The sequence below is a fragment of the Penicillium brevicompactum genome, assembly GCF_028827555.1.
Source record: "Penicillium brevicompactum strain IBT 35665 chromosome Unknown utg000001l_segment0_segment0, whole genome shotgun sequence".
Lineage (NCBI taxonomy): Eukaryota > Fungi > Ascomycota > Eurotiomycetes > Eurotiales > Aspergillaceae > Penicillium > Penicillium brevicompactum.
In genome coordinates, this window is record NW_026623203.1 from 4,347,742 (window position 1) to 4,371,324 (window position 23,583).

General features: G+C 48.9%; 9 protein-coding genes across 9 annotated transcripts; 5 read left to right on the plus strand and 4 right to left on the minus strand.

Moving 5' to 3' along the window:
* Nucleotides 1–2,721: 2,721 nt before the first annotated feature.
* N7506_001428 (cytochrome P450) lies at nucleotides 2,722–4,244 on the plus strand (the record flags this gene model as incomplete). Its single annotated transcript, XM_056950724.1, has 5 exons — nucleotides 2,722–2,754; nucleotides 2,809–2,925; nucleotides 2,977–3,148; nucleotides 3,196–3,777; nucleotides 3,826–4,244. The coding sequence occupies 5 exons, from the start codon at nucleotides 2,722–2,724 to the stop codon at nucleotides 4,242–4,244; spliced, it is 1,323 nt and encodes a 440-aa protein (XP_056816639.1).
* A 2,029-nt stretch (nucleotides 4,245–6,273) lies between these two features.
* Nucleotides 6,274–6,519, plus strand: N7506_001429 (uncharacterized protein; the record flags this gene model as incomplete). The annotated part of the gene is made up of 2 exons (XM_056950725.1): nucleotides 6,274–6,339; nucleotides 6,403–6,519. The coding sequence occupies 2 exons, from the start codon at nucleotides 6,274–6,276 to the stop codon at nucleotides 6,517–6,519; spliced, it is 183 nt and encodes a 60-aa protein (XP_056816640.1).
* A 34-nt stretch (nucleotides 6,520–6,553) lies between these two features.
* N7506_001430 (GPALPP motifs-containing protein 1) lies at nucleotides 6,554–7,385 on the minus strand (the record flags this gene model as incomplete). The annotated part of the gene is made up of 2 exons (XM_056950726.1): nucleotides 6,554–6,748; nucleotides 6,837–7,385. The coding sequence occupies 2 exons, from the start codon at nucleotides 7,383–7,385 to the stop codon at nucleotides 6,554–6,556; spliced, it is 744 nt and encodes a 247-aa protein (XP_056816641.1).
* A 486-nt stretch (nucleotides 7,386–7,871) lies between these two features.
* On the plus strand, nucleotides 7,872–9,671 carry N7506_001431 (uncharacterized protein; the record flags this gene model as incomplete). The annotated part of the gene is made up of 1 exon (XM_056950727.1): nucleotides 7,872–9,671. One exon carries the CDS (start codon nucleotides 7,872–7,874, stop codon nucleotides 9,669–9,671), a length of 1,800 nt encoding a protein of 599 aa, XP_056816642.1.
* Nucleotides 9,672–10,039: 368 nt separating this feature from the next.
* Nucleotides 10,040–13,125, minus strand: N7506_001432 (uncharacterized protein; the record flags this gene model as incomplete). Its single annotated transcript, XM_056950728.1, has 5 exons — nucleotides 10,040–10,299; nucleotides 10,371–10,483; nucleotides 10,562–11,682; nucleotides 11,736–12,695; nucleotides 12,748–13,125. The coding sequence occupies 5 exons, from the start codon at nucleotides 13,123–13,125 to the stop codon at nucleotides 10,040–10,042; spliced, it is 2,832 nt and encodes a 943-aa protein (XP_056816643.1).
* An 891-nt stretch (nucleotides 13,126–14,016) lies between these two features.
* N7506_001433 (putative actin binding protein) lies at nucleotides 14,017–16,568 on the plus strand (the record flags this gene model as incomplete). The annotated part of the gene is made up of 4 exons (XM_056950729.1): nucleotides 14,017–14,218; nucleotides 14,276–14,463; nucleotides 14,510–16,423; nucleotides 16,482–16,568. The coding sequence occupies 4 exons, from the start codon at nucleotides 14,017–14,019 to the stop codon at nucleotides 16,566–16,568; spliced, it is 2,391 nt and encodes a 796-aa protein (XP_056816644.1).
* A 452-nt stretch (nucleotides 16,569–17,020) lies between these two features.
* Nucleotides 17,021–19,554, plus strand: N7506_001434 (dynamin-related GTPase DNM1; the record flags this gene model as incomplete). Its single annotated transcript, XM_056950730.1, has 3 exons — nucleotides 17,021–17,119; nucleotides 17,204–19,171; nucleotides 19,240–19,554. 3 exons carry the CDS (start codon nucleotides 17,021–17,023, stop codon nucleotides 19,552–19,554), a joined length of 2,382 nt encoding a protein of 793 aa, XP_056816645.1.
* A 106-nt stretch (nucleotides 19,555–19,660) lies between these two features.
* Nucleotides 19,661–21,038, minus strand: N7506_001435 (uncharacterized protein; the record flags this gene model as incomplete). The annotated part of the gene is made up of 4 exons (XM_056950731.1): nucleotides 19,661–20,598; nucleotides 20,647–20,663; nucleotides 20,716–20,741; nucleotides 20,793–21,038. 4 exons carry the CDS (start codon nucleotides 21,036–21,038, stop codon nucleotides 19,661–19,663), a joined length of 1,227 nt encoding a protein of 408 aa, XP_056816646.1.
* Nucleotides 21,039–21,254: 216 nt separating this feature from the next.
* Nucleotides 21,255–23,512, minus strand: N7506_001436 (uncharacterized protein; the record flags this gene model as incomplete). The annotated part of the gene is made up of 2 exons (XM_056950732.1): nucleotides 21,255–22,859; nucleotides 22,907–23,512. The coding sequence occupies 2 exons, from the start codon at nucleotides 23,510–23,512 to the stop codon at nucleotides 21,255–21,257; spliced, it is 2,211 nt and encodes a 736-aa protein (XP_056816647.1).
* Nucleotides 23,513–23,583: the final 71 nt, after the last annotated feature.

Below are 23,583 nucleotides of genomic sequence, written 5' to 3' on the forward strand. Positions count from 1 at the left end.
TTCTATTATCGTCGTTTCTTAGACCATAAAAATGATCTTTTCTTTTGTGCTTTGTCTATCTGATAGATATTAATATATTTTTTAAAAAGATCTATTTATTATTTAATCTTTTTTTTATTATTAAGTTTAAGATTATTTTATAATTGAATTATTATTAAATCTATTTTTTTTAGATTCTAATAAAAAGATTTATCTAGATTATTAAAAGAAGCTAATTAATTTTTTTAATCTTTTTTAATAATATTATATATATCTTTTATCTTTTTAATAATAATAATTTTAAATTCTTTATAATAAATAACTTATATTAGGATATATTAAATTTCTTTAGAATATTGTTTAATTAATCTATAACTATCTTAAAAAATAACTATCTTAATAATAATTTCTATTTATTTAATAAGATCTATTTTAATTATAAAGACTAGAATAGATATATTTCTTTATTATTTTAGTATCTTTAAATAAGATAAATCCTTTTTAATTAAATCAATTAATTAAATTTATATATTCCTTTTTTTCAAAAAATTAAAATAAAAGAACTAGAAATTATAAAAGTTATATATTTTTAGATATAAGGTTTATTAACTTAATAAAAGAAAAAATATAAATAGATAACAATATAATTATAAACTAATAGTAATTAAAAAGATCTTAATAATATTATCTTATTATATATAAGATTAATTTTTATTAAAATTAGATAAGATCTTAATTATCTTTCGACTAAATACCTTACTTCTAGAATAAGATTATAGACAAAGCTAGAGGAATCTAGTGGCAAATTATTATTGATCCACCTGACTGCTAATCTATTCACTTAGCAGCTCATTTAAGATATTAGTTTAGTCTGTCTAAGGTATCAGTATTTATTGTCACAAGGAAACATGGAGAAAACCCTGTTATAATATTAGCTTATAATTTTTTTAAATTTATTAAAGATAGAATAAATGTATTTTTAAAAGGTTAAATAATAATAGTTATTTATTATCAATTTAATTTTTGAATTTATATTAAAAATAAGATATTATTCTAGATTATTATTTTTAAATTTAATAATATCTAGATATATTAATATAAAAGATATTTATTAGATAATATAATTCGTCGTAAAAGATTTATTATCTAGGAACTAGTTATTATATTATTTTTTATTAAAATATTTTAAAAGATAGATATAAAATTAATATTAATATTATATATTTATAAAAAATCTAATTTTAATAATTTGTATAAAGGTTTTTTTTTATTAATTTAATATTATAAATATCTTATTCTTTTAGATTTTATTAATATTTATTAATATTTATTTATTTTATTAATTTAAAGATTTTATTTTTATTTAATTATAGTTTATTATAATCTAATAGAATATCTTTTTTATATTATTTTAAAGATTAAATCCTAATATTAAAGATCTAGCTTAATTATATAACAATAGATAGGATTCTTAAAGATTAAGAAGGATTTTGAGAAAGCACACTTTCTACAAGGAAGCAGGAGTTCAGAAACAATAGATTCATTGTAAAAGGGTCTCTGGGGCATTAAATGCCCCCAAAACGGGCGCGCAAACGGGAAGCTATCCTTGTCGCTTCGGCAGCGCCAGCGAGGTCGCAAACGCGGTCCGTCGCATGAAGCGGAAGCAGCAGCGATCGCACTCAACAGATTTGATAAAGAAGAGAACCTCAAAGTAAACTAGACTAAAGATAAATATAGGGGGATCCTTAGTAAACGAAGATGACTAAACGCAGCGTAGCAAGCAACTCCAGAGGGATCTCCTGTAGAAGAAGATACCATAACACCCTAGCTCTATAATACAGTGGGGACATCTATCCGAATGACCACGGGATGCTAGTGAGATTGGTTCTTATATTGTATCAAAAATATGCTCATTAATTCATTGAACGCACCCTGCCATATAACCCAGCATCTCTCATAGTTTGCTAGGGTTTCTTGGAATTTCCATTCTACCATAATCTGCCAGTTGGCGTGACGGCCGCTAAAGAGCCCACAGAGACCGCCATGTATATAGGTTGATGATGAAGATCATGGTTAATTAAGATTATACGCTTTGGCCCGCCATCTCTGGAAGAAAACATCATGGCCCTGGCCTTTACGGAGTTGAACCCGGTTCAAATATCATGCTTAACGCCGTGGACCCTACCTAGTCTTCGCGATTCATATTTCAAGCTTGCGGATCTTAACTTCAAGATCGACCGACCGATCTAGTCTACACATTTCTAAAGTGAGGGAATGAGTCGGTGTATCTGATCTACACAGAATGAACATTGTACTCCGTACTGTATGTGGTATCCTGGAAGGTAGCGTCGATTGTGGGTTGGCTATCTTCGACCCCTTGCTTTAACCCGTGAACAACACCATCATCCAATTTCACCGTTTCGTTTATTTCGACCTACCGTGTCTTTGTGCGATCTTAGACTACAAATACAATTCTTTGAGAGCAAACACTACTACTCCGTACTTCTCGAGGATAACAGCCACGTTCCTGGAATTCATGCTTCCCTGAGACTTGTGATAATAATGATGCTGATATCCCTCCCCGTTTCTGTTCTGTCCCATGCTGAGTATAGCCTGCCCGTCATGCCCCTGTTTGGAATCCTTCTAGCAACATTCCTATCTCTATCTTTCCTTTGGTGCGTGATTGGGCCTACGACCCTCCCTACGGTCGATGCCCGAACGACCCCAGATCAATATCCGCAGATGATCGAGAATGCAAGAAAAGTTGCTGTCATTGTTTACCAGACTTTTAACCCACAGACTACTAAGGTAATATTCATATTATTCTAGACCCACCGCATTTTTACCTTGAAAACCTACGCTGGCCCGATCACTATCCTTCCTCCAGAGTATATCGATGAAGTTCGCAACGATATACGTTTGAGTCTGGCCGCATGGTTTGCTCATGTATGTAAGCCATGTCAAATAGGGTGTGAGCTAGGCTGAGCAATCATGTAGGAATTTAGTGTACATTACGCTGGCTTCGAGGTGTTTCGTCCTGGCACGACGGGGGATGACATTCTCCAAGACGCCGTTACAATGGGACTATCGAGAGTATTGGGCAATTTGACACCCAAAATGGCTGACGATGTTGGCATTCACTTGGAAGAGGCCTGGGGAAGTGAATCTGGTAGGGCATCGTGCTTTATTTCATGGCTGGGTTACTCATGGTATTAGGATGGCAGAACGTTCCACTCAACGCCTCCATTGATTGCATTGTCGAGCGCGTTTTCGCATCAGTCATCTTCGGTTTGGACCTTAACTTCCAGGGGAACTGGTTGGGCAGCGTCAAGACATGCTTGGAGACAGGAGTCACTGCCCTAGGTCGGCTGCAAATGTGGCCCCCGCCCCTTCGGCCCCTGGTACACTGGCTCTTGCCATCATGCTGGAGATTGCGAGACCAGGTCCATAATATTCGTGGGATTGTTGAGGCTGCCATAGCGGCTAGGGTGTCCTCAGGTACTCAGCAGAAGTATGATGATGCGATTGAGTGGATGGAACGGAGTGCTAAGGGCAGACCGTATGATACTGCCATGAGCCCGATGGTCTTGTTTCTTGTCGGAACGAGCACCACTGGTGACATGTTGACTCAGGTTCTGTCAGACCTGTGTGCTCGACCGGAGCTTGTGGAAGAATTGCGACAGGAAGTGATGGATGTGAGGCAAGGCCAGAATAAGTGGCGTGGCCAGGATCTTCACCGGCTCCGGTTGATGGACAGTGTGCTAAAGGAATCGCAGCGATTGAAGCCATTTAAATTTAGTGAGCCTCTCGTTCAATATCTTTCCCATCACTGTTAACCACAAGCAGTGATGCTTCGACGGATCGCCCGAGAGACCGCACGTCTCTCGGACGGGACTCAGATTCCCAAGGGCTCGAGCATGGGATTCTCGACTGACCTTATGTGGGATGTCTCTCACTACCCCGATCCCAACCGATTCTACGCCCATCGATTTTTGCACCTGCGAGACACACCGGGATACATCCATAAGAGCCAACTGGCTTCGCCGAGTGCCTCGCATCTGGGGTTCGGCTATGGCCTCCAATCTTGTCCCGGGCGCTTCTTTGCCGTCGCATTAATGAAGATTATTCTCGCCCATATTGTGATCAAATACGATATACGAGCATCGGGGGATGGTGTGAAACTCGTTAACTACGGCTTCAGGGTGAAAGCGGACCCGAAAGCTGAGATTTTTGCCCACAAGCGACAGGGCGTCACTGTGCCATAGATTATTGTCTCTTTGGATATCTTTTCTTTGGGGGTTTATTCGTTGTAGATGGTGCCAAGACCAATAATCATGCTGAGATAGTCTTAGCTGGAGCCGTTGAACTACTACTCTCAACGCTCTGTAGAAGAGTTTGACTACGAGCCACCTCTATTACATACAGGCAGAGACTACCAAACAACTCTTTACATATGTCTTCGAGCGAACGAGTCACCTCTGCCCGCTCCCCCAATTCTATAGAACAAGACGTGTTAGGATGTCTTCCAGGGATCGTGTGGCTTCTGATCGGTGATCGGTGATCGGTGATCGGTGCTCAGCTACAGATGAATTGACGAAAGCAGGCTGCAGGTGATGGTTTTAGCAAGCCACTCGTGGTCTTTGATATTGCAGTGTTGGATAAGAAGGAGCCACGTAACAACAAGAGCTACACCGCATATTTATACAAAGAACATCTTAGGTTGTTAGCTGTATTGTGACGTAGGTATATGTAGCCACAAGTTCCCAGATTGCCTCCCCCTCAGTTAGATGTGAAGACATGTCTGATTTCTGTATGTGGAGTATGTACGGAGTACATATTAATTGAACTCAAATGACTTGCTTCTTCTTACTGGACGATATGATACTATGTACGGAGTATATGGAACAGAAAAGAACCCGTCACATTGCTGGCTTAGACAGTCTCCAATATCCCCAAAGCCCAAGTGAAAATACCCAATTCAATTTCAAGATCACTCCCACTCGCAAATTCAACATGGTTGTTTCTATAAACACAACATTTGGTCACATCACCATTGAAATCTTCAGCGATAAGGCCCCCTCTACCGTGCAGAACTTTCTGGACTACTGCAAAGATGGTTTTTACAATGGGACGATTTTTTCAAGGGTTATCCAGGGTTTCACGATTCAGGGTGGAGGATTTGATTGAGACATGAAGCAGAAACAACCACGAGCAAGCATCCAAAACGAATCTGATAATGGACTCAAAAATACCCGCGGAACAGTTGCAATGGCTCGTACAAACGAGCCTCATTCAGCCAACTCTCAGTTCTTCATCAACCTTTCCGATAACGATTTTCTGAACTTCTCCGATAAATCCTGGGGCTATTGTGTTTTCGGTCGTGTTGGAGGGAATGGAAGTGATTGATCAAATTGCAGAGGTGTCAACAGGGAGCGCACACGGCTATCGAGATGTGCCTGTGAACCCTATTGTGGTGGAGTCTGTGGCAGTGATAGAATAAATTGTTTTCTTTGCTGAGCTACACTTGTATAGTGATTTTCACCTGGGGTGTTGGACTGCAACTGGGCTGGCGACTCTTTCAACTTTGGTAGCCCGATCGATCAGAGCCTAAGGTCGCATATTCAAGTTGAAAGATATTTGTTTTCATACTGCCGTCGAACAATCAACTTGCAAATTCTTATAATTCTCAGTTCGACCCACGGAGGTGTCTGCCCTCCCTTGCTTCAGGTCAAAGGTACCCCCCCCCCGCCGAAGCTCATCCTCCCGACCATTCCACAAGGAAGAAACCCCGTCGACAGTTTTCTGGATACTACCATTGTTGAAAATGTTGATCAAACAAGACTTGAGTTGGAATTTATCCGCTTCGTAGACAACGAGTCGATCAAGTTGCCTTGACGATAAAAGACCACACACTATCCCATTGACTGGGTTGGTTGATCGTCAAGAAGAGCAAGATATGGACCCTAAAGTTTCATTCGGTAACCAATAATCCTAGCAGGATGTTGTGTAGGTGCTTCTTCCGGAGACCCTAAAACTATGGATAGGACGGCCGGATGTTGCGCATGATGTCAATGTAGAACTCGACAGGGCGAGTCAAGGTAGACGAAGGATAGCGATAATGCTTTGAGGGAGGAGAGGAAGGAAAGAGAATAGCCGGAGAATGACAAGGGGTTGCTAGGGTATATCCATGGATATGGATATATACAGGAGCACGTATGTACATTACCTTCCAAGGGTTGCCATCCGCAGCCTGACTTGGAAACTTGGTGTACTCTATACACATTGGTACTTTCAATGGACCAATCAGTACATATAATTCTCAAAGACCTCCACGGATCCACGAATGCTCTGTTCAACCTTGTGAGTAGAATACCTCCATAGATATAGCAGGGGTCGCAGGGCCCCGAAGCCTAAAGCTGGTAGAGAGACTCAGGTACACAACGTGGTGAGGGTGGTGAGGGTGGTGAGGGTGGTGAGGGTGGTGAGGGTGGTGAGGGTGGTGAGGAGCGTGGCAAGCTGCACAAGAGAGGAAAGATATGAGAGGATTAGATAACTATGCATATGTTGATCTCGATCATAAGAAGCTCCCCTTGGAAAACCGAGTGTTGTAGTCTGCGGCTTTCTTCACCATCTCTCGGCGCTGTGCACTAGAAATTTTGCCAGCGACAGCCATATCCTTTTCGCGATCAAATGCACGCGCACTTGGGTCGTCATCCTCTTCCTTGGCTTGATCAGAGCTCTCCAAACGGGTCTGTTTCCTGTTCTTCTCCTACGATTGAAATGTCGGGTTAGTTGCGGGTGCGAGAGAAGGAGGTAATGACGCTTCTCAGTTGTTAGATCAGAACAGCAATACTCACATTAAACCGTTTGATCTGGTCTTCCTTGGATTTCGTGTTGGATCCTTGGACCTGGGTCTGTTTTGTCGTGGAACCAACCCCCATCACTGAATCTTGGAGTCGCTTCATTCTTTCCTCCGGAGACTCAACCCACGAAGAATCCATATTCTTGGGCCCCGTTGCTGACTTTCCGGTGTTGAATTTACGATTCCGGAGCTGTGTAGGGTCGATCTTTGAGGTCCAGTCGGATTGAGAAGGAGGATGTAGCATCCATTGATCTCGTTGATTCTCCTTTTCTGGTTGGGTCACCTCTGGTGACTCCACCGCAATGGAAGAGTCGGCAACTGGTGGAGCAGACCCCGGCAAAGGATTTGAAGGAGGTAGGCAGGGACCGAAGTCGTCATCGCTGTCACTGCCTGTGTCGCTATCCGCTGAGCCTGAGCCCGTGTCTGTCGGGGCTGTCGAACCTGTGGGGGGAAGAGAAGGTCCAATCACCTTCCTTTGCTTCGGATTTGGGCTGGAGTGATCGTCATCCTCGAGCTTTCGCTTGTCTGAGTCTTTTGAGTCCATGGCGAGTGAAGAAGAGAAGTATCCATGAATGTGGCTGTCTCTCTATCTTATCGGCTATTTTTCGCTATCACGTATGGTAAAATGATACATAGTCGATACATGATCGACGTCACCAAAGTAATGCGACAGACTGTATCAAAGACATATCAAAGGCCGGTGATTGGCTAGTTTAGGTAAATTCAAGATACCTGTAATTTATAAAACCAACTGATACATGCGCCTTCCCATCCCCAACTTGCGTACGCCAAGCTCAACTTCTTTTCAACCGAACTCTTCTGGACTGGACATTGTAAGTATAACTAGCTCCTTGATATGGTTGACACCCTCGGTTATGTGGAAGGATTGGACTTGTGGACAGCTATTCACTATCTCTCTAGCACCGAGACCGCCTTTTCCGACCCCGCAGGATCATAAACAAAGCAGCAAAGCACATGATGCTTCCTCAACCACGTTGAATCTCGAATGGTGTGCAAAGCTGTGAGGATAATGGGCCATCCTCCTGCACATTGCAACCCCGGTGTGGACACCCCTGACCCAGAAGAGGGATCGACCGACAGATCCCCTCAGGGCTTATCCACTTGGGGACCTCAGCCCGAACCCTTGAACGATAGCGTGCCTATAGATGAGGCACAGAAACCCCGCAAATTTCTAGCACAGCCTGTCGAAACCTCATCGCGAAGTTCCAAGGCACACGACTCTGCCCATGGAGACCGAAACAATCAACAGCAAGCCTCCAAACAAGAAACACACCCAAACAACACCAGCGAGACCCGACCCCCGAGAAGATTTCTCCCGGAGCCGATTGAAACGACGCGGACAACCCACAGAAGAGCCCATTCGACCTCCGAGGTCCATTATACAAGTTCTCCACAGAGCAGGACGTCACCGGGGACTAGGCGATTCAAACCAGACCTGGTAGAGACCGATACGCGCTCGTTTCGAAAAGGTCAGGCAGTTCGACCCTCATCACATAATGCTGTAAGGCATTCAACAACCTGCAACATCAAGGCAGGCACTGGCTTTGTCCCAGATAGCCATGTGGAATCGGAATCCCAATTTTCGTATGCGAGTCTACTGCGTCGACAACAGGCTCGCAGACACTCATTTCGAGTACCTGAACTTCCATCGATCCCTTCCGATAGCAGTGAGGAGTCGGGCACCTCCAGATCGCACTCGGCCTGTACTTCGGCGCCAGGTTCATCGGACAAAGCGATCAAGGATTTGGCCGGTACCAAGTCTCGTCGCGACAGCTGCGGGGAGGAGTTTTCAGAATATCTGCTCTCTCTTGCTGCGCGATCCGCACAGATGCAGTTGAAAGATCAGGCATTAGCTGCTTTCCCCAACGAACAGACATATGAACCTGTTAACCATTTCGCCATCGATTATGACAGGGATTCCGAAGAAGACGCTCCGATAAAATGGAATACTGTGAAGTCTCGACGACAATCGTCAGCAGACCTCTCCTGGGAGCTTGAATACATGCGCCATCATAAAGAGGAGGCTGAAATGAGACTCCGGGCCATGATCACGTCTGGGCAGCCAAAGTCATCACAAGAACAGCAAAAGCATAGTCCACCGCTACTTGGAAACGATATTATCATACCCCTCAGCTCCTCGCCCGAAGGAACTATATGTGAACACTCGACCAAGAATATGCTATCACATGATGGACCAGAGTCTTGCACTGGTTGCGAGGGTCTTTGGTGCGCGGCACCCCGTCACGGGGCTGGAAAAGGCGCCGGCCTGTGGATGGGCACTTGTTCTAAAGAAGAGGGCCAGACGCGACAGGTCCATGGCCTTTTCCCCGGAATTGTAACCCCCATGGCTCGGGTTGACTCGGCCGGTGTCAGTAAAGGGCTCAGTCCCTCACCTTCACACACTCACCTGGACCGGCTGGCACTGTCTCCAGGCAACAGCAAACTTCGCAAACCCGCATCCCCAAACTTCCAGAAGGCCATCGAGTCTGAGTTCCACGATGGCTTTGTGACGCAGATTTACAACTATCTCTCCCTGGGATACCCGTGCCTTGCCCGATACTATGATGATGAACTCAGTCGAATATCCGGGATCTCCGTCGAGGTTCTCCGGCGCGATGATCTGAACACTGACGCTCGAGGTTACGTCGTTGCACCCGCGAATGACGATCTCGCTGATGCCTGCGCTCGGTGGAAAGCTCTTCGCCTCTATATTCAGGAATGGGCTCGACAGGAGCCCGGTATGGCTGACGACGAAACCAATTTGGAAGGATGGGGACTTCCAGAACGAAAAGGAAGCTGGGCAATCTGAATGATACAGTCTGATTCATCCTCCTCTCGAGCAGCGTGCATTGGTTTTCTCACGACCGAAATGATTTGTTGGATATTGAAGTTGCCCATTGCGATTTGGCCTGGCGTTCGAAGAGTTTCCCCCATTAATTAGATTGCGACTTTCTATGCATGAACATCATATAAACATGACAGCATGGCATTGGGCAAATAGCATAATCACCATCCAGTTGAGATTGAGTACAGCCAATTTTACTTCAGTCAATTTACAATATTGCTACGATACTATGCTTTACTGGGTTTCCCTCAGTTTTCAACCAGGGTGTGTATAGTGAACAACACCCAGAAACTTGATTGAGATTAGAAACAAGACCCGAAAGCGCGCAATATCTATTGATGCATGTTCCCCTTTCGAGCCCTCTCATGAACAATGCCTGGGAATATCTTCTGCTCAGGTAATCCGCCCGTTCCACCGACCTCGTTTCCGAGAGCAGGGTTGTTGCCAGGAGAGGAAAACTCGCCAGTGGCAACATGGGGAGACCGAGCCAACAATGTTGATGGAGTAGAAGGTGAAGTAGGAGCTGTCTTCCGAATCTCACCCTGCGAGCCATCCGCAGGGGTTTCAGTAGTCGGGTAAGACACAGTGGAATCTAGAGATCGAAGAATTCAAGGTCAGTAAACTGCATATGGTTGAATCGATCACTGCAAGCTGATTTCGTACCGTTTGAAGATCCTGTGTCTCCTGCCTTGTCTAGTGTTTGCTTTGCAGAAACCGGGACCGCGGCTGAAGACGCCTGCTCCTCGGTCCCATTGCTTTCAGAATATCGCTCGATCCTATAAAATACCAGTCAGCTCAAAATCGACACTAAAATGCACTACTCTCGCTCTCAATCAAGCAGATTCATTACTCACAGGGACAGTTCTCCGAGCAAAGTTTCATGTCGGAAGGCCTCGCGAATGTCTGGAACATTACTCTTTGCAACATTGTTGCCAGAAACACCTGGCAGGGAACAGCCCGAGCCGAGCCATCTAGCCTTGAGAGAGTGTTCGAAGCCACTTTGATCCACAGAGTGCTTGGCAAGTTCACACATGTCGACGGCGCTGAACTTGTAGATTTGCGCTGCGACAGAGTATTCCTCAATCAGAGGCTCCTTAGTGAAGGCAAACTGCAAAGGATCATCGGTGGATAAAGACACGTTGAGTCCTCGCTTGAAGAAACTTGCACATGGATTCTTGTCATATGTCAGGAATAAGGCATTGTTACTTAATGGGGACATGGCGATGCCAATCTGATCCAGATAGTAGAGATACTGCAACAGTGGAACCTTGCGCAGCAAGATTCCGTGACTGATGCTGTGGCAGCATAAGAACCCGACGGCCAAATGGTCTGGGTCACCGGCCTCTCCGCAATGCGGCCGAAGAACAAAGGTGTTGAATCCTCGGCGCTTGCGCCAGTTGTTGAGAGAGGCGATGTTGGCGAACATGAAGTACAGCCAGTAAGTATAAGGTGGGTTCTGTTTGGTGTTCCATTCGCGAGGAATAGGGTACTTTCGGTACAGTCGACGCTCCGGCTTGCTTTCGTCATCTACACTGTCAAATCCAACGACTCGCTGGAGGAAAATGTGAAGTTTAGGATGGCTGGAGGGATCCTTCGTCACTTCAAACAATGGCTGAAAGACGTTTGCAATGACTTGCTCATAATTCTCCATCATGCCACTCGACTTGTACACGTCGTAGAGACGAGGGACTTGAATCAACCAGCGGACGTTCGGTGAAAAGAGCTTGTTGTCGACTACCCAGGCTGCAAGTTTGTCCCACTCCTGAAGAGAACGGCCATAGATCGAGATTCGCCATTCCACCATCTGGTATTTGCTGGATTCTAGATCGGAGATCACCTCTTTGGTAATCTCTGCCAGATAGCGGCCCTTGATGTAGTTGTCGGTCTTGAGGAAGATTTCACGCAGTCGAGACTCCCCAACTGGGTTATACTTCAGATTGAATTTGTCAAAACGGTGGAACGAATCCGTGTGTGCCTACAGAAAGCTGGTCAGAAAGCGCTTACAAATGGCCGAACGTTAGAACTTACATGCATATCCAATGTATCGATGCTCAGGTCATAGGCAGTAAGGTTGATACTCTCAAAGACCTCTTTCAAGGTCAAATGCTTGCCGTCACGGAACAAAACAACCTCGTCCGGCGACTTTCTCATCTTGCTCTTGATGAAACGAAGCAAGTGTTTCTGATTCATGCAAGCGGAATGATGAACGTGAGTGTCGACTTTTCGGACGTTGTAGAAATCTCTGTGGGGAACCTTCTTGCTGTCCGCCATTTCCTGATACTCGTTCAATAGGGTGTAGAGCTGGAACTTGCCTTCCAGGTATGAGAGTCGCTTAAATGCGAAGCTCTTGGCAGGTCCATCGGTGGACACATCCACCACGGCATCCAAGTCCATGTAGAAATCCCGCAGCGAGGGGATCTGAACCACGGGCTTCTGCTCGTTGGCGGCCTCCTCTGACTCAAAGACCTGGTAGACACTGTTGCCATCGAGCCTGTAAGTCCAAGAGGATTCTGCTGGCAGAGGCAGCAATTCATCCATATCGAAGTCTTCTCCGATATCTTGACCCATCTTCCTCTTTTTGCCATTCAGATCCGACGGCCCTCCGGCATTGCCTGGCTGATATTCTTTGCCATCATCCCATGCAGGCTCTGGAGGGGGAGGGTAGATCTCCCAGTCTGGCTGGTCCCTGGGATCGTTCCCAGGTCCCTGCAAGGACAGCTCCATGTATTGGGCTCGACGATCCAAGAGCTTCTTGATCTTGCGGTAGATGGCGCTCAACTCCGAGGTCACTGCCGCGCTACTCGATGTGAAGCCACTCGCAACCTGGGCCTGTCCGATCCCCAACCCGGTGCTTTGCAGTCCCTCCGAAGCCGCTTGGTATGGTCCCTGCCCGTGAACGGCACTCAGGAGCGCCGCCTGGTTTTGGACGGAGCCGTTTGCCGCCTCTTCATCCTCCTCTAGGTAGTGCGACGCCTGCGGCTGGGGGGTCTTCCGGTTCGGTGTGTAGCAGCAGGGTCGAGGGATCGGACTCTGAGACCACGGATCCTTCGCCGGAGACTCCGTGGGAGGTATTCATCGAATCTGCGTGATCGGTGGGAGGTTCCTCAGGCTGGGTCTCGGGACGAGCAGGTACTACTGGACTCGGAGGGACGGTGTCGGTATTACGAGCAGCCAGCTGGTGGTGCTGATAGAAGAGTCTCGCCTCGGCGTGACTCAAGGACTTCTCATAAGCATAGTCATAAGTGGCGGTCTTCTGCTGGCGGTCTCTGGGCAGGATGTCCTCGGGTCGGTCTAAAGCATTGGGCTTTTCCTGGGAGGGAGTGTCGGCCGGGCTTTGGAAGCCCGGAGACGAGGTGGCTGATTCATCGAATGGTGCGTTGGCATTTTGACTGGAACTAAGATCGGGTTGAGGTCCCATGACTAGCTCGTTTTCGAGGTGTCCGGATGGTGCAGGTTGCACGGAGAAAGAAGCAAAGAGCTAAGGGAGGATCTGAGGAGATACCCCAAGGACTATTGTCGCTGACTGTAGCACTTGACTAGCAGAGACCAACAATGACCAGCAAATGGAATATCTTAGCAAAGAAAGATATCAGAAGAAGACAAGAACAGAAACCAAAAAAAAAAAAAAAAAAAAAGTCGAGCTCCCCACTTTCGGTGAGAACGAGGCTCGAAGAGAGTCCAGAACGGACGAGGTACTTGTGAGGTACTTTGCATAGTGGACTTCAACTTGCATTGAAGAATGCTACAGTCCCTTGAAAAGAGAGTCATTTTGTGAATATTTAAAAGTTCAAGTTCATCCCGATCAATTTCCACTAGTTAAGCTATAGCTAGTAGCCTTAGTAGCTCCCAATTGTGTATAGTGTGTATAGTGTCTGGTAAACGGGCTGTGTACCCCCTGAAGTACCTCTCCACCTTTAGGCTTCATCGTCCCCTCTTCCTTTCGCATCTCTCACATCTCTCTCTGCTCCTCTCTTACCTCTCACATATTTGTCTTCTCTTACTTCCACACACTTCATACTATCATACCAATCCTCAACCCCATACTGCCACATCCTCAATTGCGTCCTTTTCTTGTATTTGTCTTTCCTGCTAGGTGAGTGTTGTTTACCGCAGTTACGTCAACGTCGGTTCTTCCTCCTATTCCCCCAACTGTCTTGCCAACTCAACAACTGCCAATGTGCCAATGTGCCAACTTTGACAGGACTTGCCGCTAACAGCTCATGATACACAGAGGTTTTGTACAAAAGAAGCAAATAGTTGCCACGTGCTCGCCTCCAACTTCCTCTCCCTCCCCGCCTATCCGGAAGCCATGGCATCTCTCAACCTTTCATCCAACGGTCCCTCGATATCCAAAAGCTACCAAACAGTAGTGAATGCCCCTCCTCCATCTGCAAGCGGACAGTCCCCGACCGCTGCTCAATGGGCCGTGTTCTCGGTCTCTACCCCGCTGGTCAGTGCTTTTCAGCAGGACGGAGGCAAGGAGAGTGTTTTAAAGGTCCAGAGCTCCGGAGGTCAGTCATTCATATAACTCCACGGGGCTTCCCAGTTAACCAGGAAATAAAAAACAGAGGGTGAATTGGCCGATCTGATCGAAGAGTTCTCCGAAGGACGAGTGCAGTTCGCATATGTGAAGGTGACGGACCCAAACACCGGGCTTCCCAAGAACGTCCTGGTTGGGTGGTGTGGAGAAGGTGTGCCTGAACGGACAAAGGGATATTTCACCAGCCATCTGGCTACCGTGTCCAAGTTCCTTCATGTAAGTACCCATGACGCAACCGATGCGGTGAAGCTGACTCGAGTAGGGATACCATGTGCAAGTGACCGCCCGCGCAGACGGAGATCTCACCCCCGAGGGAATCATTCAACGAGTGGCCGATTCCTCCGGCTCCAAGTATTCCGCAGGCGAGGCTCCGGCCCCCGCCCCGGCCCCCCGACCCGCAGTGGCCAGTAAGCCGGCCTTCACACCAACTCGATCCGGAGGCATCCCACCGAACCCCGCCGCGCGCGTGCAGCCCGTCTCAAGAGCCAATGTCGACAATGATGGGTGGGGTGATGATGCCCCTCCCGTCACTCGAACCCAACTGGAGAAGGTCCAACCCGCCTACCAACCCACTAGAGTGAACCTGCAAGAACTGAAATCCAACCCAACTGCCACTCGTCAGCCCGCGGCTTCGTCGAACGATTCTGCAGATGTTGTGCGAGGAGGATACCAGCCAGTGGGCAAGGTGGACATCGCCGCGATTCGGAGGCAAGCCGCCGAGTCGGGTCAGTTGAAAGATGAGCGCCCATCGACGGTGAAGGGCTCTTATGAACCGGTTGGAAAGGTTGATATTGCTGCTATTCGCGCCAGAGCACAGAAGCCCGAAGGCGCCAGCGGCGGCTTTTCGCCGAGCCCTGCAACCCCGGAGCCGGCGACGGCCTTGCCTGAACGACCTGCGCCCTCGGTTGGCTCGGGGCGCTTGACAGATCTACCAAAGCCTAAGGTCGCCAACAAGTTTGGAGGGGGCCCCTCTTTCCCCGGAACCAAACCACCTCTCCCCGTGGGTCTTAACTCTAAACCGTCGGCGGCCGCACCGGTTGGCGTCGCCAGCCGAACTTTCGCCGATGAGGGAGGAAAGACCCCCGCTCAAATTTGGGCCGAACGCAAGGCCAAGGAGCGTGGCACCGCTTCTTCGGGTGCTGCTGAGCCTGCTCCCATTCCCATCCAAAGCCAGCCCAGTGGCCAAGGGGAATGGAAGAGCTCTTATGCCGGCAAGTCCTGGGCTCCCGTCCAGACCGCGCATGAGAGATCACACTTGCCTGAACCAGTGGCTGATGCCCGGGCCAATGAGCAATCCGAAGAGCAATTCCAGCCTCAGGCGAGAGAAGTACGTGAGACCTTTGCTCAGGAGACCCCTGCGCCTCCTGCACCTCCCATTCCTCAGGCTAGTCGCCCGGTGCCTGTCCCTGGGCTCTCTGCACCCGAGCCCGAGCCCGAGCCCGAGCCCGAGCATGATGCTCAGCAGGTGCTCCCACCGCCTCCACCTCAGCCTCGTTCCCCGACCCCTCCCAGCCCACCTGTGCGCGATAGCTCGCCCATCCGCATCGCCATGCCCGTTGCCCAGACTGCCCCAGAAGCTACTGAGGTGGCCGACGCCCACGAGGAACAACACTCGCCCCCTCCCACTATGCCCATCAGAAGTTTGCAGGAGACCGTTCCAGACGAGCGGGATCTGGAGGATGATTCTCACGATCTTGGCCGTGCTGCAGCCGAGGCTACCGCCCCGGAGCCGGAGCCGTCCCAGGGTGGACCCCGAGCCCAGATCCAGTACGACTATGAGAAGGCCGAGGATAACGAGATTGAACTTCGTGAGGGTGAGTATGTGACCGATATTGAAATGGTGGATGAGGACTGGTGGGTGGGTGTCAACTCCCTGGGCGAGCGTGGTCTCTTCCCGGCCAACTATGTTGAAATTGTTGACGACGGGGCTGCACACGCGCCCGCGCCCGTTCATCACCACGAGCCCGAGCCCGAGCCCGAGCCCGAGCCCGCGGCTGCCCCTGCCCCTGTCCCCGCTCCTGCTCCTGCCGCTGTTCCTCCCCCACCAGCCCCGGCCGCGGCCCCCGCTGCTGCTGCTCCGGTCTCAAAGGGCCGGACTGCCACGGCACTGTATGACTACGAAGCCGCCGAGGACAATGAGATCGGTTTCCCCGAAAATGCGAAGATTAGCAATGTGGTGAGTTGTTTATTATTCCACCAGATTGTTTACCATGCTAACCTTGTGTCTTTTATAGGAATTCCCCGATGATGACTGGTGGTTGGGTGAATACAATGGTCACCAAGGACTCTTCCCTGCCAACTATGTGCAATTGGATCAATGATCTGACCCTTCGCGATGTTATAAATCCAGGCTGCTCCAGACCTGATTTCAAACGTGTGTATTCTTTGCAACTACCTAGCATGAAATGTCAAGTGCATTCCTAGTTCCAATTGGAACCTCCGCATATCTTTTCAAGATGGGATTGTAAGAGTATGGGAATGTGAATCCTTTTGTATAGTATCTACCTTTGTATGCTTATACCGAGTCTTGTACAGGGTAAAGTACAGGGTGTGAAGCATTGAGGTATATAAAAATAGACGTAAAACCTCCCGAAATCAATGCCGTCATGGCGCATTATGTCAGCATCACGTGCCGCCGAAAAAGTGGCCATAAGCAGTTGTTCCAAGGTCGGTGCCGAAGTGCTTGGGCCCATGACAACTGCACGCGACTTCTCTCTGCGTGTACCTTCTCCTCCCTTCATCCCGTCGTTACATTCTGGGAGCCTCCGACATCATGGCTTCCCTGGGCGAGGATCTACTCGTCACGGTTAACAAGCTCCAGGACCTTGTCTTCAACACCATTGGAAATGACTCCCTAGATCTGCCTCAAATTGTAAGTCCGGAGCAATGTCAAGTCGCGGTGTCAGGGAGACTGTTATATCATGCTCCGAATCAGTACTGATATCTCCCGTCCCAGGTCGTTGTTGGTTCGCAATCATCCGGAAAGTCCTCGGTCCTGGAGAACATAGTTGGGAGGGACTTCCTGCCCCGAGGCAGCGGTATTGTCACTCGGCGGCCGCTGATTCTCCAGCTCATCAATGTTCCCAGTGAGCGCGATGACAAGCCCGCATCCGATGAGATTCATGTTCCCCACACGGCCGCTAGTGTTGCCGGTCAACACGAATGGGCTGAGTTCCACCACCAACCGGGTCGCAAGTTCGACGACTTTGCGCAAGTGAAGGCGGAGATTGAGGCGGAGACGGCCAGAATCGCGGGAAGCAACAAGGGCATCAACAGACAGCCAATCAACCTCAAGATCTTCTCACCCCATGTGTTGAACCTGACCCTGGTGGATTTGCCTGGATTGACAAAGGTGCCCATCGGTGATCAGCCGTCCGATATCGAGAAACAAACACGCACCCTCATTCTGGAATATATCGCCAAACCGAACAGTATCATTCTTGCCGTCTCGCCAGCCAATGTCGACCTGGTTAATTCCGAGGCGCTGAAGCTTGCTCGCCAGGTCGATGCGATGGGCCGGAGGACCATCGGAGTTTTGTCTAAATTGGACCTGATGGATCATGGAACAAATGCCATGGACATTTTGTCTGGACGTGTATATCCCTTGAAGCTGGGTTTCATCGGTGTGGTCAACCGGTCCCAGCAGGATATCCAGTCAGGCAAGTCCCTGTCTGACGCCTTGCGAGCAGAGTCAGAATTCTTCCGACACCACCCAGCCTACCGAAATATGGCCAACCGTTGCGGTACACACTTCCTGGCCAAGACTTTGAACACAACCCTTATGTCACACATTCGAGACCGCTTGCCGGATATCAAGGCCCGCTTAAACACCTTGATGGGACAGACTCAACAGGAGCTCGCCAGCTATGGAAACAAGCAATTTAGCGGCGAGGAGCACCGGGGATCTTTGATTCTGCAACAGATGACCAGATTTGCCGCATCTTTCATCTCATCTATTGACGGAACTTCGTCGGAGATCTCGACGAAGGAGTTGTGTGGTGGTGCGCGAATTTACTACATCTTCAACTCCGTCTTTGGAAACTCGCTTGAAACCATTGACCCAACCCATAATTTGACCGTTTCAGACATCCGAACGGCCATTCGCAACTCCACGGGCCCTCGCCCCAGTCTGTTTGTTCCAGAGCTGGCCTTCGATCTGCTAGTCAAACCACAGATCAAGCTCCTTGAATCACCCAGTCAGCGGTGCGTGGAACTGGTCTACGAAGAATTGATCAAGATTTGTCACACGTGTGGCAACCAGGAGCTCTTGCGCTTCCCCCGTCTCCAAGGAAAGCTCATTGAGGTCGTATCTGACCTTCTCCGTGAGCGTCTTGGGCCATGCGCAAGCTACGTGGAGTCTTTGATCTCCATTCAAAGAGCCTACATTAACACCAATCATCCCAACTTCCTTGGCGCCGCTGCCGCCATGTCCTCAATCATCCAAAACAAACAGGATGAGGAGAGAAAAGCTGTTCTGGCAGAAGAGAAGCGGAAACGCGAGAAGCGTCGCCAAAAGGAACTGGCTGCTCCCAACGGGACAGGGGGTCCTGACGAAGAAGAAGATTCGAAGTCCCTTCCCCTCCGAACTCAGTCATCCAAGGGCTCCCGGAGCATGTCACCTCACGTTAGCCGAACTGGGGAGAATGGCATTGCTGCGACTTTGAATGGTGCTCATCATAACCACGCCGGATTTGGTGTTGGTTCAAACACCGCTCGCGATTCCTTCTTGAACTACTTCTTCGGTAAAGAGGGTACACAAAACACCGCCCTACCTCCAGCAGGCGGCAGCTCCCACCGCTCCAACGCATACCCCAGTGAACCGAGCATTAGCCAGAGTATCCGCCGTGCCGAAGTTCGATCACCGGTCCTGCCCGCCGAGGAATACACTGCTCCCCAGCCCGAGTTTAGTGATCTCTCTAACTTCGTGAGTTTCCCCCACACATCCCCCAACTTATTGCCCGCTTGCAAGTGTGATTAACCATCTCTGTACAGCCCCACGAGAACACTGAGCCGGCACTCACTGACCGCGAGATGCTTGAATGCGAGCTCATTCAGCGCCTCATCTCATCATACTTTGCCATTGTCCGGGAGACAATTGCAGACCAGGTCCCCAAGGCAGTCATGCATCTTCTTGTCAACCACTGCAAGGATGTTGTGCAGAACAGACTTGTGAGTGAACTTTATAAGGAAGATCTGTTCAGCGAGCTTCTTTATGAGGATGATGGCATCAAGGCCGAGAGAGAGAAGTGCGAGAAACTATTGGAGACATACAAGGAAGCTGCCAAGATCGTTGGCGAGGTGTTATAGATTAGCCTGTTCTTTTATTATCTGTCCTTGAGGCCATCCCAATTTATGTACAATTACTGCACACCAATACATTGTTCTCCTTCACTCGCTCTTCTTGGTCTATCTATCACTGGTCCTTCTTCGCCGCACCTCTTAAACGTGCCCCTTCAAATCCATATAAGCCTCCACCCACAAACACCAAGGCCGCTCCGAATAGCACACCCCCAGCCAAGTGATTCCCAAACAAATAGATTGACAACAGCAAAGATGCAAGCTTACGCACGTTCAAGACAATAGTCACTGTCAACGAACTCGACTTTGCAGACAGGAGATGCACGCCTCGGATACATAAGTATTGAGTCAACGCGTTCATCGCCAAGTATGCCACTTGAACCGGAATCATGGCTAGGAGTTCCATGACAGCCTTACTTTGAATCAAGCCCAGTGCGCCCTGTACACTGTCCAAGGTCACCAATGAAGGCGACGCTGCAACAACACGCCACTGACCAACTAATTGCCCCCAACTCGTGAAGAAAACCGGCAGTGACAAAGCGTGGGAGTAGAAGAGTGCCTCTTTCCAATGATCTCGCCCATAAGTCGCATACAGCCGATCAGCGTATATCCCCTGGAAAGCAGAAAGGATCATTGCCAGAGCGAGAATGGTAAATCCTGTTACTGTGGTAACTAGGTCCGTCTCAACATGTACGGGGTCTTTAGTCTGGGCATCGGCCATAGCTGCCGCCGCGACGCCCAGAGTCAACATGCCCACCGATGTAATCTGGCCACGCGAATATCGGCGCCCGTTGTAAAGATAACCAATTATCATTGAGGCAACTGGGCCCGCAGAGCGTAGAATAATATGCAATGGGACGGAAATTTTGTATGCAAATGCCCAGTTGTTGAGGAGGTTGACGGTAAGAAAATAGAGCGTGTAGATCGTCCATGATTTCAAGGGGATAGCGCGGGGGCTGAGGAACAGAGATTTGGGACCTGCTGCCGGAGAGAGAAAGTGTGGAAGCGTAAAGAGAGCGCAAATAATGAATTGAGCGAATGTGATGAGAGGACCTGAGCATGTTTAGCTAGAGCAAGTCTGGTAGTGGGCTGCTTGCTTACCGGCCGTTGGTTGTTCCCTGGTATGTTATTAGCAAACTGGTGAATTGACCTCGGCCTTGCCCGACTTACTTGATAATAGCTTCCAATGCAAATACCTAAATGCTCCATCAGTCTCATCCCATTTGTTGTCTCTCGGTATAACGCACGTTTGCACAACAGCCTCCGAATATCAAAGAGACCATCAGGACCATATTCGTCCAATTCGGTATGAACGCATGAGCAGTGGCAGCGGCCAGGCCTGGAGCATCCTTTTTGAGCTGAGCATAGTCAATCTTGCCCTCTCGGGCATGAGACACGGTGGTTGCGCTTTCATCTGACAAATTCAAAGGGGCTCGCGACCGATTGACTCGATATTCGCTTCCTCGCTTGGAGGAATCATTATCATTGAGCATCCTACAATGGTTAGTGCTGAAGTCACGCAGGAGAATTGGTGAACATACCTGTACACAAAAGACGTACGTCGCAAATGGAGTGTTGATGTGAGGCCGAAAGAAGATAAGATAAAAGAGATCACGGGGTCCGGAGATAAAGCGGAAATAAGAGGCACATCTACTTTCCAAGGCTCATAGCTTCGTATCTTCGTGTTATTGTTTATTGTACATTTTATTCTAATCCACAATGTCGTCGTCGCTGAGAAACAGTTTCTCCTCTTCCTGAGCTTCGATCCTGGTTGGTGTGGGCTCGGCATCATGACTGCCATACCCAACAATCTTATTCAATTGCCACCAGTCCGGATCCTGACGTCGGATGATTGCCATGTAGGGCAGTTGATGGAGCAGCAGATCGTGTCTCGGCATCATAGTCACCACTCCGTGGTTCTCATCTGACCTGCCGACTTGCACACTCTTCCACGAACTGACACCTGTCATGTCAGAGGTTTGAGACCCACGAGACGGATCGAGGAGTCGATTGGACCATGAATCCAGCAGTCCTTCGATCTCCTCGGAATCTCTCCACAACCGCAGCGAAGCTGGATAGAACATTTTGTGTGCATCGCCCGCTCGTTGTCCTCCGGATCCAACCTTCCTTTGGACAGGGCATGGCAGCGCAAACAGCAGTCCCCGCGCGGCGACTTGGAAGCTCATTTCGTCCTGTCGCAAGGCATCAACACCGCCGCTGAAAGTGTTGATGCCGGTGCCCACGCCTGCGCGTCCACCCCCATACCGGCGGTCAGCGCTGAGAATTTCGCTGTCAGAGAGAGCCTCGATACAATCCCCAAAAGTATCCGTAAAGTTGTCTCCATGGCAGGACGGGATATAATTTTCGTGGAGAGCACTGATAAATGTCGAGATATCAGTGCCTGTCTCATCAACGAGATCATTGACCAAAACCTGCGAAGCTTTGTGTCGGTGGAAGTGACGCAAGTAATCCGGTGGAGCAGGGAGGACCTCGATGTCCTCACTATCTACTAAGCTTGGATCCAGGCGTTTGTTGTAAACAATTTTTCCAACGGCATGAAACATCCCCAGGCTAGCTTCTCGCTGCGTGACTAACTTGAGGGATTCTTTCTCCATGGCGGTTAGCGCAACCTCTGCGCGACTCTTCTTCTTCGCAAGGCTGCCTCCCCACATCCCAGCACCTCCTCCTTTTAAACAGAGAAACTCCAGCGATGAGATGGCACTGCGGATGTCTCCAATCTCTGAAATCTGATTGAGAACTGCCGGACCAGGAATTTGTACCCGATTTGAATCGCGCGCCTCTCTCTCTAATATTGATCGTAGAGCCTTCTGCATGAAAGTAGGAGCAATTGCATTGAAATCCAGTATCGTCGTCCCGGGGTGGTTATACACAACTGGCCCCAGTAGCCGGTGAACAGTCAAATTATCAGAAGTTGACGACGCAGATCCCAGCAGGGTCTCCGACACAATAATCACAACGGGTGGGTGGTCACGCCCACTCGCTGCTAGGTACCGTTGAAGAGACACCCGGAAAGCCGTATGTGTAGCCGCACGTCCAAACATCGTTGGAAACTCCTCGATGAGGAGGATTCGCTTATCGGTTTTTGCATCAGAGTCCAGGTCCAGTCCTCCAAATTTATCGCCGCGGGCCAGGAATTCTTCAAAATGAGCGCTCGCCGATTGATAGGTGCTCGACCCGAATTCCGAGATTGGGGGGTTCTTCCATTCGATAATATCGTAGCCAAGCGATTTCGATAGTAGGCTTATTGTCGTTGTTTTGCCACTTCCTGCTGGGCCTCGGAGGACAAGCAATCTCTGCAATAGTTAGACTTGTGTGGGGAACTGATGAAGGGAAGACCTACCCCCGAACATCTTCCCGTAAATGCACCTTCCAGCCAGGATTGTACGTCGGAGACCTTCTTTTTGTGCACGGCCAATGATGCCAGTGAGTCCGGTGCATATCGCTGGGCCCACGGTCTCCCATCTTCCAGTTGTATTGGGTCTTCCACAGCACTCCCGGTGGTGGGCAGGAGGAATCGCTTCGTCGGTTTCTTGGGCGGTGCCTTGGGTTTTGGCTTTGTCGGTTTTGGCTTTGATATTTCGCGTGCTTGGGTCGCGCTCGAGGTCACGGCGCGCTCATTCGCTAGGTGTTGTGTAAAGATCTCATCGTAGGAATCGTAGTCGTCTTCTATGAGATCGACTTCCTCTGTGATCGGGGACTGCTTTTCTATCGCGGTCCATCGCTGAGCTTCTGTTGCAGGTTGGAAGAAGCTATGTAGGGACTTGGCCTTCTCTGGAGATGTGGACTTCTTGGGAGAGGGAGAGGCTACTGGTCGTTTGGGCCGTGTGGAGAGCGCGAAGGGGGATGTCGCTTCTATTGGAGAGGAAGAGCTGTCTGGGAGAGCGTTCGGTTTGCGTTTTGTAGATTTATCATTGGACCTGCGTTGTCGTTTTGCAGGACGATCCATTGTGTTGGAGGAGAAGTGCAGATATGAGGATCCGATAAGCTTATGACGCCAAGCATCAGGTCCACTCCGCT